This window comes from Bubalus bubalis, chromosome 24, assembly GCF_019923935.1.
Source record: "Bubalus bubalis isolate 160015118507 breed Murrah chromosome 24, NDDB_SH_1, whole genome shotgun sequence".
In the NCBI taxonomy this organism is placed as follows: domain Eukaryota; kingdom Metazoa; phylum Chordata; class Mammalia; order Artiodactyla; family Bovidae; genus Bubalus; species Bubalus bubalis.
The window spans coordinates 12,743,859-12,758,596 of record NC_059180.1 but is presented as its reverse complement, the minus strand read 5'-3'; the positions used below and the strand labels follow the sequence as shown (position 1 = coordinate 12,758,596).

General features: G+C 51.6%; 1 protein-coding gene across 2 annotated transcripts in view; it reads right to left on the bottom strand.

Moving 5' to 3' along the window:
- Window positions 1-13,774, bottom strand: part of GALNT17 (polypeptide N-acetylgalactosaminyltransferase 17) — a 430,675-nt gene extending 416,901 nt beyond the window's left edge. Inside the window, exon 1 of one of the 2 annotated variants that reach the window (XM_025275599.3) lies at window positions 11,751-13,774. In XM_025275599.3, coding sequence (XP_025131384.1) covers window positions 11,751-11,988 — 238 coding nt within the window. In that variant the 5' untranslated portion in view covers window positions 11,989-13,774. The remainder of the gene's footprint in view (window positions 1-11,750) is intronic. The other variant, XM_025275598.3, reaches the window with a different exon arrangement.
- Window positions 13,775-14,738: the final 964 nt, after the last annotated feature.

The window sequence follows — 14,738 nt, the reverse complement described above, 5'->3', positions numbered from 1 at the left end:
AGCAGGAAGACTTCTGGAAAAGATTTTCTTCCCTAATTAAACAACAGGAGATGTGACCAGTGGCACAGTATATCCTACTTTATACAAAGATGCAATGACTGGAACCACTGCAGCCATCTTGTAACCATGAAGAAGTGACCAAGAAAATATAATGAATTATGACATTATAATGTCATCACAATGACTTCACAGTTCCAGACCAGTGCTGGTTACCACTACTTCTGGACTTGTTAAGTGAAAACAAGTTACTTGCTGATGAATTAATTTCTAAATGACATAGAGAAGGCATTTAATATATACAATGGGATACTATTCAGCCATAAAAATAACGAAATTTTGCCATTTACAACAACATAGATGGACCAGGAGGGTATTAGGCTTAGTGAGATAAGTCAGAAAGAGAAAGACAAATACTGTATAATATCAATTATATGTGGAATCTAAAAAATAAAACAAACTAGTGAATATAACAAAAAAGAAACAGACTCACAGACATACAGAACAAATGAGTGGTTACCAGTGGGGACACGGAATGAGGGAGGGGGAAGATGGGGTAGAAGATTAGGAAATACAAACTATTGTATAAAATAAATAAGTTACAGGTATATATTGCACAACACAGGGCATATAACCAACATTTTATAATAACTAAAACTGAAATATGACCCTTATAAACTGTGAGTCACTATGTTGTACATCTGTAACTTATATTATACATCGACTGTAACTCAATAAAAAAACAAAAATAGAAAATGTTAATGAATAAAACCTATTCCCTTGCAAACTGTTACCATGTAAATGATTCATTCTAATGCAAGGCAGAGATAAACAACAGGTAAAAGTAGACCCACACAGAGTACCATAAGAGCCTAGAAGAAGGAACAATTAATTCTGACAAGGTGGCAGGGAAGGTTTCAAGAAATAAAGGACATCTGAATTGGTTCTTAGAGGATGCGTGAGATTTTAATAGGATGCGGTGGGAGGAGGGGAGTATTATTCAAAATCTAAAAGTCAAAAGACCCTAAAGTCACGTAGCTCTTTGTTAAAAAATGTTTCTTTTCTTGATTTGGCTGTGCCAGCTCTTAGTTACAGCGTGCAGGATCTCTAGTTGCAGCATGCAAACTCTCAGTTCCTAACCAGGGATTGAACCTGGGCCCCCAGCATTGGGAGTGGGGATTCTTAGCCACTGGACCACCAGGGAAGTCCCCTAAAGTCATGCTGCTCTTACTGACACTTTGGTCCCTAGAAATACAGAGAAGTAGATCCCCAGTCTCCTGACTGTTATTCACACTCTTTCCAGCAGCAAAGTACAGCACCTAACAAGCCCCGTATAACCATGAGACAGCCCTCAGTAAACAGTAATCACACGATTAGCCATTGTGTCGGAGGCAGGGTTGGAAGGAGGCTCTTCTGGAACCCTGCTCCCTGTTAACTGTCAGCAAGCTCATGTGCTGGCGTCTGGCTGTGGCCGCCTGTAATTACGGCAGCAGTTTATTACTCATGCATGGCAAGGCTGAGGCTCTGCAGTTAGCCATGACAGGGACATTATTAAAAGGGAAAACTTCTCTATCAGTGGCTAAGCCAATTGTCATCCACATGTCAAGCAGTCTAAAGACCTGCGAGGTGTCACAACAAAAGCAGAGGAAGGTCTTTCAACCAAGAGAGCCCTGCATTTTTTTTCAAGTGCTACCCAGAATTCAGAAACGCCTTCCCAGCTGATGGGGCACTCCTATTCCTCCATCAAAGGCCACCCTGGCATCCCCGATTGATTTTTTGAGTTCCATCATTTGGTCCCCTCGGCACAGGAAACAGGTCTTCTCCTGTGACAGGGCACTCCAGCTGAATCCATGAAATGCAGGAGGACCCAGGTGCCTGGTGGTGGCCTCGGAAGGCAGACCTGTAGGGACTGTGGCTGCAACAGCCACTGCTGGGCTAAATCCTCCAGGCAGGGGGCTGTTCCGCAGCAGCTGGAACAGACAGGCTCCTGGGTCATCTGAGAGCAGCAGCAGGGGAGGGGCGGGAGGAGACAGGTGGAGCAGAGAACTCTTCCCATCCATCACCACCGCAGAATCCCTCCAATCCACTCCTGCTTCCTCTTTGACTGAGAAACAAATGGGGAACAGAAAGGAAGACCTACCAGCAGCTGCTGGGCAAGCTCAGGGCCAACCTAAGACTGCAGAGGGCACGGTGAGGGCGCCAACGCCTGGCTGCGTGGGCCTCTCCTTGGAAATCAGCCGATCCGGGACTAGAGGGCCACGAGATGGATGGAGCAGAGGGCACAGAGGCGAGAATCCTGGAGGAGCTGGGAAGAGAATTCTCGTCCAGGCTGATGTGAAAGGCTTGACCCGGAGGAAAGGAGAGCAATGGGCGTGGCTGAAGGGCTGAGTACACCTCCGTGAACTCATGGAGTGGGGAGCTCCCCACAGGGTGGGGAGCAGGCAGCTCAGAGTGCCGAGGGCTGATTCTGATTTTCCAAAGGGCCAACTCAGGATGCGGCCAAGGAGAGGGGTCAGAGGGGAAGGTCACCTGGAATCACTGAGGCTCAGAGGGCTCACTGAGTCCTGAACCAGAGGCATGGCTGGGCCAGCGACACCAGAACCTTCTACCCATTGCTGGATTCTAACTCACTTTCCCACCTATTTGAGTGCACACTAAATCCCAACACAACGTCAATCCCCTTAGGTCATCACTGCAGTGACCACTTCATCTAATAGCTCCCCACGTCTACAGAATCACCTCTAACTCGGCCAGAGGCTGAAGCCTGGCTGGGTCCAGCCTCCATTCGGTCCTCTAAACAAGCTCCACGTGGCCAATGAAGGTCACATGGCCTTCCTTCTGTCCCCTCACCCATCTCTGCCTCTACTCATTCCCTGTGTCAATCGCCCTGCCTGACCACCTTCTGTGATTTGCTTCCATGTCAGGCCCCCAAGTGGTCTCACTACCTGGGTCCTCTGGTCTATGTGTTAAAACTTTGGAGTTCTCGCCTTCAAGTTCAACACTGCTTGGTCAAGCACCTACTGAGGGCCAGGTCAGGTCTCACCACCGCCACACTCATTCTACCTCTAAAACCTTGTGTACACCTGGTGAAACTACAAACCCACCCTTCCAACTGGACCACAGATGTCTAGGTGGGTGTGCCATCTACATCTCTGCATCCATGCAGCTAACCCACACCCCGCAGTGAGGAAGTGCTCACAAATAGATGAAATGACCAACATTTCTGCAATGGGATTTGATATATACAGGCGACCATTTCTTCTCCCAGGCCTCAAAAGCGATCATCCAAAGGCACCACTACTATAAGTTAAGTGGAAGATGGGGAAGAAGAAAAAAGAAGGAAGAGAGAAACAGAATTCAGCCTCGGACAAAACCACGAAAAAGAGAAGAATCCTAGGTTGATTCAAAGAGTTTAAGCAACTTAAGAGCAAAACAGACCTTTCCTGCCCTATCTTGAGATTTACACCTCAGGTAACAAGGACCAGCACAACTGTTCATGCATTCGTTCCAGAAATATCTGCTGAGCACCTATTATGAGCCAGGGGACTTCTCAGCATCAGACATATGATGAGGAACAAGCAAGCAAGGCTCCCTTCCTCAAAGAGTGAGCTTTCATTCAAAAAGACACATGTACCCGGATGTTCACTGCAGCACCATTTACAACAGCCAGAACATCGAAACAACCCAGACGTCCATCAGCAGGTAAATGGGTGAAGAAGTTGTGGTACATATGCACAATGGAATATTAGTCATTAAAAGGAACGAAGTTGAACTGAAGTGGGTGAACCTAGAGCCTGTCATCCAGAGTGAGGTCAGTCAGAATGAGGAAAACAAATACCGCATATTAACACATGTATACAGAATCTAGAAATGTGGTACTGATGAACCTATGTGCAGGGCAGAAATTGAGATGCACATGTAGAGAACAGAGTTGTGGGCACATCGGGTGAAGGAGGGGGAACAAATCGGCAGTAGCATTGCCATATATACACTCCTGTGTGTCAAACAGATAGCTGCCGGGAGCTGCTGTCCAACGCCAGGAGCTCAGCCTGGTGCTCGGTGACCACCTATTACAGAAGGGTGGGATGGGCCCAAGGCGGGGGAGAAAGGCTCGGGAGTGAGGGACTATATGTGTACTTATGGCTGATTCACGTTGTAGGGCTTCCCAGGTGTTCCAGTGCTAAAGAATCCGCCTACCAATGCAGGAGACACGAGAGACATGGGCTCAATCCCCGAGACAGGAAGATCCCCTAGAGGAGGAAATGGCAACCCACTCCAATATTCTTGCCTGAAAAATTCCACGGACAGAGGAGCCTGGCAGGCTTCAATCCACGGGGTCACAAAGAGTCAGACATGACCGAGCACACACATGCACAGATGCTGACGTACAGCAGAAACCAACACAACATTTGTTAAGCAATTATCCTCCAATCAAAAAAAAAAAAAAAGAAAGAAAGAAAAGAAGCATTCTCCCAGCTGCCACACATCGGGCACCATGGCGCATGCTGCACATTGTGAATCCCTGCTCCGCCTGACTCACAGCATCCCCATTTCACAGCTGAGAAATGGTGGTGAAACTATCACCATCTATTTAACACATGATAGTGTATACATGTCAGTGCCACTCTCGATGCATTCCCCCTCTCCCTCACCCGCTGTGCCCACAAGTCTGCCCAAGGTAGGTCACACAGTTAATAAGTGACAGACCCAGTCATCAAACCCAGACTGTCTGCCGCCCAAGAGAACACCCTTTCTCCCAATATCATATTCTTAAAGACTCAGAGGTGTCTGACCTTAGGTGTTTCTTCACTCAATGTGGCTCCACCGAGCCCACGCTCCACCTCTCCATTGTCACTCTTAGTTCTAATTGCCGAACCTTTTTCCCCATCCACGAAGGACACTCCAGATTTGGCAACAGCAAAGGTCAGGGCATCAGAGTTCTTCCTCGACAATGACGCTGGTGGCCTCTCCCCAGTTATTCTGGGCCAGGCAGGCGGCAGCTGCCCCTGCTGGCAGGGTGCCCAGCACACACACTGGCCAACACAGATGTGCCTGTATCCCAAGGCTGTCCAAGAACCGGGCCCCCCATCTCTCTGGAAGCCACCAGATGTGATCAGTCCGTCGGAGGTAAAAGAAGTGAGCCTCCCTCCAGTGCCCAGGCCCTGGCTCTGCGGATCAGCCTTCCACACACCCGGGCCCCTGCTGGCCACCGAGCCCTGATGAAAGCCTGTTGTTGTGGTTTAGTTGCTAAGTTGTGTTCAACTCTGCGACTCCATGAACTGTAGCCTGCCAGACTCCTCTGTCCATGGGATTTCCCAAGCAAGAATACGAAGTAGGTTATCATTTCCTTCCCCAGGGGATCTTCCATACCCAGGGGTTGAACCCACATCTCCTGCATTGCAGGCAGATTCTTTGCCACTGAGCCACCTGGGATAAATCACCTACTTTCACTATTCAAGGATCCCGACTCAGGGATCAAACCTGCGTCTCCTGCACTGGCGGGAGGACTCTACCACTGAGCCACCTGGAAGCCCCGATGAAAGCCTCCATGCAGCTCCTAAGACTCACACTGCCCTGGTACCCTTCTGAGGCTCACCTGCAAGGAGTGATTTTAATGCGAACATGTGCCCTCAGCTCTCTCCCCCTTACTCCTTCCCATTGGGAATGCTAGTACCCTCCAGCTCAACAGTCTATATGAGCACACGTATATTCCAGAAAAGAAGAAAGAGCTCAGGGCCAGCTCTGGCATCCAGGAAGAGATGCTTTCAGTATACGATCCCTCTTCTCCCAACGCCACCTCGAAGGCCCAGAGAACACACCTCTGCCCTGTCCTTCTGTGCCCACTCACTTTCTCCATCTCGTGAGCCCCCTGATGCAGCAGGCTGGGCGGGCTGCAGGTGGGTCGTTTGGGAACGTGTTGGTTTCCTGCAGCTCCGACTCCAGCTTCATCTGTCCGTGTGGCTTGGGGGCAGGACCAGGCTGCGTAATTTTGACTTCTCTCCCTGCCTGCAAAGGTTTTCAATTTCTTCAAGCAACCCTGCTTCTATTCAATATCCTTCTGAAATCTAAATTTGGAAGCTAACCTCAATCGATTGCATTTCCTCTTACAACAGCAGGGCCCTAGGCTTACCGGATGGAGTAGTCACATGTGCCCTTGTGAGTCCCTGCACCAGGGCGTGGATGAGGGACGAGGTCACCAGCCAGAGCTCATGACAGCCCACCACCTTCATCCTGACCTATAGGGGGATGCTCAACCTGGGAAAAAGACCGTGATAGTCTGGAATCTTGACTCTGCCCCTCACTGTCTGTGTCATCATGGCCAAGTCACATAGTATTCTCTAAGTCTCACCTTTCTCAGCTCTAAAATGACAGAAAACAAATAACTTCCTCAGAGGGTGACAGCCAGCCAAAAGCCCTATACAGAGTTACATGGGAATTCTATCAGGAACTCTGTCTGTCCCTTCGTCCGTTTTCCTAACGTCAGTACAAAAACACCATTAAAAAAAAAATTAACACAATATTATTTTCTTATGCATAATGGTTTTGGATTTTCTAAAATTTCCATGATAAAATATGAATTAATTCTACTCTAGAGAGAAAAGGAACATAAAACCAGCACATTATAAAACCACACATTCACAAAAAGCACACTGGACTGTGCTGGTCTTTAACCCGGCTAACTGCTTCACTTCCAGGCTCCTCCGAAGGTTCTAGCGCCCTTTAATCAGGGTCTGGTGAACGACCAGGGGTGGCCTCAAGATGGCGCAGGCAAGACGACAGAGACAAGATGAATACCACTCACTCTCCCCAGCTAAGGCTTTCCAACTCCTTCCTCCAACTACATCCACCCCACATAATCCAGTCTTTACAGAGTCATGGTTATTTCCTCTGTGGTTACCATTTACCTCCCAAAACTAGCTTCCACCCAACTAATCAACCAATAAACCTTTTTGCCCACATGACATACAGGGTGTTATGACAGACACTGAAGGATGGGCATGGTATTAAATAGTTCAAAATATAGTTCAAGTCCTCAAAACACCTGCAGTCCAGTTCTGAACTCAAAAGGTAAAGCCACCGAGGCACTAGAGTCAAAGCCATGGGTGCAATGGACATGGGCAAGAAAGCTTCAAGCAACCTGGTGCAGGAAGAGCTCAGACCGTGGGAGTTGGCACAACCTACTGCCCCCAGGGAGTGACCTGGAGTCAAGCTTTAAAGGACACATGAATGTAGAAAGCGGGTGGGGAGAGCAAACCAGGACAACCAGCACTTCTCAAAGACTGGACCTGAAACATGGAAGATGCAACCCTCATACAAATGCAGGGCTATTTCAGCAAGTGGATAAGCCTGGCTGGAGGAGGCAGAAGCACTGGGCCAGGGTGGGAACGTGGGCTGACAGTGGTCGGCCTTGACCATCAGCCTCTAGGCTTGATCACGGTTCCTCAGGAAACACACAACTCCTGGAAGGTCTTGGGCCCTTTGCAAGCAGTGCTTTCCATGCAGACAGCCAGAGTCCCGAAAAGGAGGGTGAGACAACAGAGGCTGGGGCTTGTGTTAAAGGGCACTACAGCAGGGGGCAGCAGTGGGTGCCCAATGGTAAAGATGGAAGGGCAAGTGTCAGAGAGGGTCTGGAGGGGACAGGACAAAATCATCTCAGTGTGCTTTTCCCTCCGTTTCAGCTTTTCCACGTTCCCTTTAAAGTGTCCTTCTCAGCCTGCATTAAGAAAAACAAAGCAATAACAGCCTGCAACCACTTTTCAAAAGATAAGCACTAAGAGTTTTAGCAGAGAAGCCCCGTTATGAGGAAGTCTGGATCAACCCTGGCGTCCCCAGCCCAGAGGGGCCCTTACAGGACACCCAAGAAACTGTTTCTGGAGTGAGAGGACACTACAGATGGCTGTGCTGTGTCCCCTGCTTGAACTTCATAAGAGTCCCCAGGAAAGGTCTGAGAAACCTGAACATCATTAAATCACCAGCTCCCACTTGGTACCCAAGGGGCTGGGCCCCTCCTGTGTGCCCAGTGCTTGGCTCTCTTGAGCCCTCCATTAATTCCCAAGCAATAAGGAGCACCAAGGTCAAGGTTTCCTTGTCTTCCTTCAGTAGCAAGGAGTGGAGACGCTGCAGCGCAAGTAGACGCAGGAATCCAAGTCCCATCTCAGCACCCTCCCACCGCAGCAGGAGACCTCGGCAGGCCTACAGAATCAACAGGTGGGACGCGCTTTACCCAAAACATGCACAGGCAGAGGATGGAGCGCTGTGAGTGGGGTGGAGAGACGGAAGGTCACTGCAAATTACACTTGTCAGCCAGAAAGATAACATCTATCTAATTGCAGCTTGAATTCCTGGCTTGTTCAGGAAAAGCTCGAAACCCAGTCTTCCTGCCTGCTTCCCCTCAGAGGCTGCAAGTCAAGAAAACTCTTCTTTCTAACTCAGGCAACCAGTCCCCCGTGGTGGACAACCCCACGCCCCCAGGAAATCGCTTACAGGGCAGAAGAGCACACAGGGAAAGAAGCCAGGAACCCAGTTCATCTGAAGCAAACTCTTAGCCTTCCGGAAGTCCTCACTCTCCCACCAACAGGCAAGCGGGTTTTCCTCTTTGCTCTGCCTGGCATAGGCAGCAGAGGGTTCTGGGTCATGGTTCAGGCCACAGGCTTGTCAGAGATACAGTCTCAGGCCCCCCCAACCCAAAGATACTGAATCAGAGACTCTGTGGGTGGGGCCTAGAAATCTACATCTTAAAAGGCCCTCCATGTGACTCTCAGTTCAGTTCAGTTCAGTAGATCAGTCATGTCGGACTCTTTGTGACCCCATGGACAGCAGCACGCCAGGCTTCCCTGTCCATCACCAACTCCTGGAGCTTACCCAAACTCATGTCCATAGAGTCGGTGATGCCATCCAACCATCTCATCCTCTGAGACGAGAACCAACTATCTCATCCTCTGTTGTCCCCTTCTCCTCCTGCCTTCCATCCTTCCCAGCATCAGGGTCTTTTCCAATGAGTCAGTTCTTCACATTAGGTGGCCAAAGTATTGGTGTTTTGTGACTCTGAGGCACACCTAAGATTGGGACTTCCTTGGCAGTCCAGTGGTTAAGCCTTCACCTTCCAATGCAAGGGGTGCAGGTTTGATCCCTGTTCGGGGAGCTAAGCGCCCACATACCTTGCAGCCAAAAAACCAAAATATAAAACAGAAGCAGTGTTGTAACAAATTCTTTATTGTTTGGACCATTAAAAATGGTCCACATTAAAAAAAGAAAAAGATTAAGACAAGCCAGTGAAGCAGCTGAGAACCTCAATTCTGGAACCAGACTATGCCAGTTCTGTCAGAACTTAAATTCCCAGTTCTGTCACCCTCTAGTTGGGTGATTATGAGCAAGTTACTTAAAGGGCAGTGTTAGTTGCTCAGCTGTATCCAACTCTTTGCAACTCCATGGACTGTAGCCCACCAGGCTACATGGAATTCTCCAGGCCAGAATACTGCAGTGGGTAGCCATTTCCTTCTCCAGGGGATCTTCCCAACCCAGGGATCAAACCCGGATCTCCTGTGTCACAGGCAGATTCTTTACGGCCTGAGCCACCAGGGAATACTCCCCTAAAAAGGGGAGTATCAGCACCTGTCCTTAGTGTTGCTGGAAAGACCAAACGAGTCCCAGTGTGTCAGTGGTACTTAGTAAATACCACTTAGCATTTTATTATTGCTATTTGGGGCACTGATGGGGTGTATATCATATTCTGTTACCTAATTGAAATGATTTGTGTCCTTGGGTACAGCCTGACACTTAAGGGAGCCAGATATCTTGTGTGCTCTTTTGGGTCCTATGGATCAGTCTATGGCCTAGATCAGTGTAAAATATGATAAGGCCCATCCCATAAGCATCCAGTTCCTCCAGAAATGAATTGCAGGCTTTTGTTTCATTCTGTGCCTTGGTTCTTGGACATACAGGAGAAGAGCTCCCACCAGACCCCCGCAGACAACACCTACAGCTGGTCCACACCTACAGCCAGGCCCTGCTGTCTGCTGGAGGTCCGTGGGATTGCAGCATCCCACTGCACATACAAGTTCAAGGATTCCCCTGGATACTTGTTGAGTGACATCAAGAAGCTCAAGGGGTCCTTTCAGAGGATGCTTGCAAATCTGACCCCATCCCCTCTGGAAGGACCCAGAAGGAATCATTGAAAAGTGGGAAGAAGACAGTATGGTGACATTCTTCTCCCTGCCTGCCACCAGGCTGATCTCTAGCTCCAACTGCAGGGAGGACAGTGGTTGAGCTGAGCCAGGTCTTACTAACATCATCAAAGTGAAGACTCCTTATAATTAAGAGGAGACATTCGATGGAAGCTGTCAAAAACACAGGCTCTCTGGTCAACCAGACCCAGGGTTCTGACTCCAGACTCTGCCACTTACCAGCAGCAGGACCTCAGGCAACTTAGTTAACTAACCTCTCCAAGCCTTCTTGTCTTATTTCTGATATGGGAAATGGAAAGAACCACACTGAACTGATGTGAACACTGAATGAGATAATGCACTTGTAACCTCTTGGCACTGTGTCTGGCACACAGTAAGAATTTCACCGATAATTATGATCATTATCTTTATGATTATCAGTAGCTCTGGCATTGGAGCTGCCGGGGTGGCTCCAGTGGTAAAGAACTGGCCTGACAATGCAGGAGATATAAGAAACACGGGTTCAATTCCTCCGTTGCCAAGATCCTCAGGAGAAGGGCATGGCAACCCACTCCAGTATTCTGGCCTGGATAATCCCAGGCACAGAGGAGCCTAGTGGGTTACAGTCCATGGGGTTGCAAAGAGTCGGACAGGACTGAAGCGACTTAGCACACACAGCTCTGGAATTACCATAAGAACGTGAGTTAGAAGCTCAGGAAGGGAGATGCCAGCCTTGAATCTGCCTTGGATACCAGTCATGTGGGCCTTGGAGAGCTGCCCATACTCCAGTGAATAATATTCTGACCTTGGGGGCAACAAATGTCCAATGATCCATCAGCTCCTGGACCAGATGTGACCAGGGGGTGTTAAAAGTCTCCCTCTCCACCTGAAGCAGTGAGAACGTTTTAGCTGGGATAGATCCTGATAACTATCTCTGATTGGAGGGCACACCTCTCTTCGCTACATTCCTTAAAAACCTGCTTCCCCTACACACCGCGAACTTTAACAATTGCCCTCAGGCAGCTCTCGGGGAGAATCCGGAAGTTTTTAATAGCAGCTTCACCGAAGCAGAGCCGGGAAGGGAGGGGTCCTCGTTACTAGCTGAACAGGCTGCCTCCTAGAGAGATAACATTCCTCCAGCGCACTACCGAAGCGCGTTAGCTCCAGACCTAAGGCCTCGACTTTTGCAGACGTTTAAGCCCGCCAAAGGCCCCTCCCTGTCCGACCCCACCAAAGGCTAAGTGTAAGAGCTATTTCCTCCCTTAAGTCGCCTGCGCCTGTAGTCCCATTCGGCCGCGAGTCTAGTTTCCGCACTTGGGGCCAACTGGCCAGGTAATGATTCCTGCACGCGGAGACCTGGAGCCAGCTGTGCTGACGTGTTTCCACGATAAAAGCAAACTTACAGCTGGAGCATTGAAAAGAAGCCGGGAATTCTTTCCAGCAGCCCCGGCCTCCTGGCCGAGACGGGGCAGGAAGAGTAAAAGGGAGCGCGCGGGAGCCAGGAGGTCTGCCTCCCGCCCCGCGCGCAGGGCCCCCGGGGGTGGACCGGATGCCCACGCTGAACCCCGTGGCATCCGCGTGCGTCCTTACCGTTTAGTTGCCGGTAGACAATGTCCTCGAGCAGCGAGAGGCGCTTCAGGACCGCATCCTGGATGGGGCTGGCGCTGTGCGCGCTGATGTTAGCGGCCTCGGCCCGCGGCCGAATCTCATGGAAGGAGTCTCCGCTGCGCACCGAGATGGGCCGGCACTTGGCCAAGAAGAGCACGAAGCCGGCCACCGCGATCAAGTTCAACACCAAGAGCACTTTGACTCTTCTCAGTGAAGCCATCAAACACGCCCAGCCGGCCCTCGCCCCGGACCCGCGCCCCTTCGGGCTCCGGCGAGGCGCGGGGCAGCTGGGGGCCGTGCGTGCGAGCCAAGCGCTCCGGACGGCTGGCGAGGATACCAGCCGCTCCCGGCCCCACGGCGCGGAGGCTCGGGCAGCGGAGACGATTAGGAGGTCCGGGCGGTCGCGGGGAGATCGAGATGGCTCACGTGGAAGCCCTCGGTCTGCAGAAGTGCTCCCCCAGATGCCTACTCGGTCCTCGGCGCGCGGCCCCTAGCAGTCGCCTTGGCTTCTCGGCGAAGGGCCGGGGGTCTCTCCTCTGCACCAGCAAGTGGTTCGCCGCTGGACGTCCGGCCGCCGGGAGCCGGGCTGAGGACACAGGGGCCGGCAGGCGGGGCTGCCCCGGCGCCGCGGCGGGAGCGGCACGCAGGTGTCGGGCTCAGGGTTCGTCGCCCGCCCGCGGAGGTGCGCACCGCGCCTCCGGCCGCACAGCCACTACCCTAGTCCTCAGGCAGCCGTCGCGGCGCGCCGGCCGCGGTCTTCAGCCGAGGACCGGCTCCCCGGGGCGGGCGCCTTTGTTACGCTCACCGACCCGTTCCATCACGCAGGGGTGAGGAATAGCCCGTGGCCAGCGCCCTCATCGTCGCGGCTCCGCAGTCACGCTCAAGTCTCAATTACTCTTAAAGTGGGGGCAGCACAAGGGGGCGGGCGAAGGGGCAGAGCGCGACGTCTTCTCCGCCCCCTCGCGCCCGGGGACACCCCACCCCGCCGCCAAACTCACCAGCGCGCACAGCGCCGCGGGCTCCCGGACACGTTCCAAGTCCTGAGCCCACGCAGTGAGCCTTCGGGGCCTGCCGGTCACGCCGGCCTCTCTCCGAGCTGGCGCGTCGGGAGGCTAGGCGGAAGGCGGAGTCGGACCTCAAAAGTCACAGCAGTTCTGTACCCCCCTCCACGAACGTCGCGGGGAGCGCGGCGAGGAGGGACGCGCGCCGGCGCACCCTCCGCTCGCCAGAACCGGCAGCGCCTGCCGCTCTTCCCGCGCCCCGAGGAGCCAAACGCCGAGTCTTCTAATTGGTGGACGCGGTGATACCGCCGCTGCGGCAGGGAGAGCCCACACAGCCCCGGGGCGCGAGAGCCCGGAGGGGACGCGCAGGTGGCGGCAGAAGGCGGGGCGCGGCCCGAGGGGGCCCGGCTGCAGCGCCAGCTCCTCCTCCGGCCCTCCTGGCCACCCCTCTCCCCGCGAGCCAGTCGGCCGCCGCCGCCCGCAGGCTGCCGGGCTCACAGCTCCTCGGCTCGCCGGCTTGTGCGCGCGCACCCTGAAAGGGTGGGGGCGCCGGGGGAGTGCGGGCCGCGCGGGATGGGGGCCGTCAAGTCATGTTGACGGCTGCCCGCGTTGGAGGGACCCTTTGGTTCTCAGCACTCCCCGAGCGGGCGGGTTTGTTCCATCCCGGCTGGCGATGAAGACATCCCTTTCTGTGCGCTCGCGGCTCCGCTTTGCGTGGCTGGGAATGGCTAGAGGGAAAATCTGGCCTGGAGACTCGGATTCCGTTACTTTGGGAGCCAAACCGGGCGTTGGTGGGCTGGGTGGGTTCGCTCACCGTCCAGGCGACGGTTTCTGTGTCCAGCCCCCACCTCTATACGCATTTTATCATAAGAAGCGTATCTTGGCGGCTGGATTTCCGAAATCTCTTCTTCTTCCCAAAGCCAGGAGCTCCTGATGCTGAAATTCAAAACCCCGCGCTGATCTCTTTGGTTCCTTGGGCCTGGAAAAGAACAGGCTGTCAACTAACAAAGATTGCATTTGGCAGTGAAGCCCAATAAATCTGGTGGTTTCTACCTATTTCGATCTCATTAAAGTTGTTTTTGTTTTTGTTTTCATGATACTGTTGGGGTTTTGTGATTTTTTGCTGATTTGTTGTTATTTTAAATGTTGATTTTCAACGTTGAAAAGTGAGTGAAAAAATGTAACAATCTTTTAGTTCCATTCCCTTGGTACTCTTTGTCCGGATTCCATAGGTTTTGCTTTGTATAATCTACAAGAAGTGACTACAAAACTGTTAGATGAAAAAGCCACATCAGAAGCCATCAGGGACAGTTTTTAACCTCAGGTGTTGGGCACAAAAGACGTTGAGGAGGAAGAAACCCCAGTTTATTGAGAGGTTGTAAGACAGACACTGGGCCAGGCACAGTCTCTAGGTTATCTCACTGAATACCCAGTTGAGTTAGATGTTACTATAACCACACATTCAGATGGAAGCTAGCCCAGTCAAGGGAAGCTTATGCAAAAATAGGATTTGAACTTTCATTCAGCCATAGGGATGCAGGTGGGAAGGTTGAGGCAATGGGCTAAGGTGTCAGTTTAGAGCCCTAAACCTAATTCTAACTGTAACCCTGAGATTGGATGACGGAGGATGGGCTAGCGTTTTTTTTTGTTGTTGTTTTTGTTTTGGTTTTTTTTTTTTTTTTTCCAAATTTAGACAGGTGTATTGATAATTTCAGGGCTTTCCCAATGGCTCAGTGGTAAAGAATTCTCCTGCAATGTAGGAGACACCATTTCCATCCCTGGGTTGGTAAGATCCCCTGGAGGAGGAAATGGCAACCCACTCCAGTATTCTTGCCTAGAAAAAAATCCTGTGGATAAAGGAGCCTGGCAGGCTACAGTCCATGGGGTCACAAAGAGTTGAACATGACTTAGCAACTAAGCGCAAGTGCGACATTGGTGATTTCACAGTGTCCTTTCACAGGCTGACAAA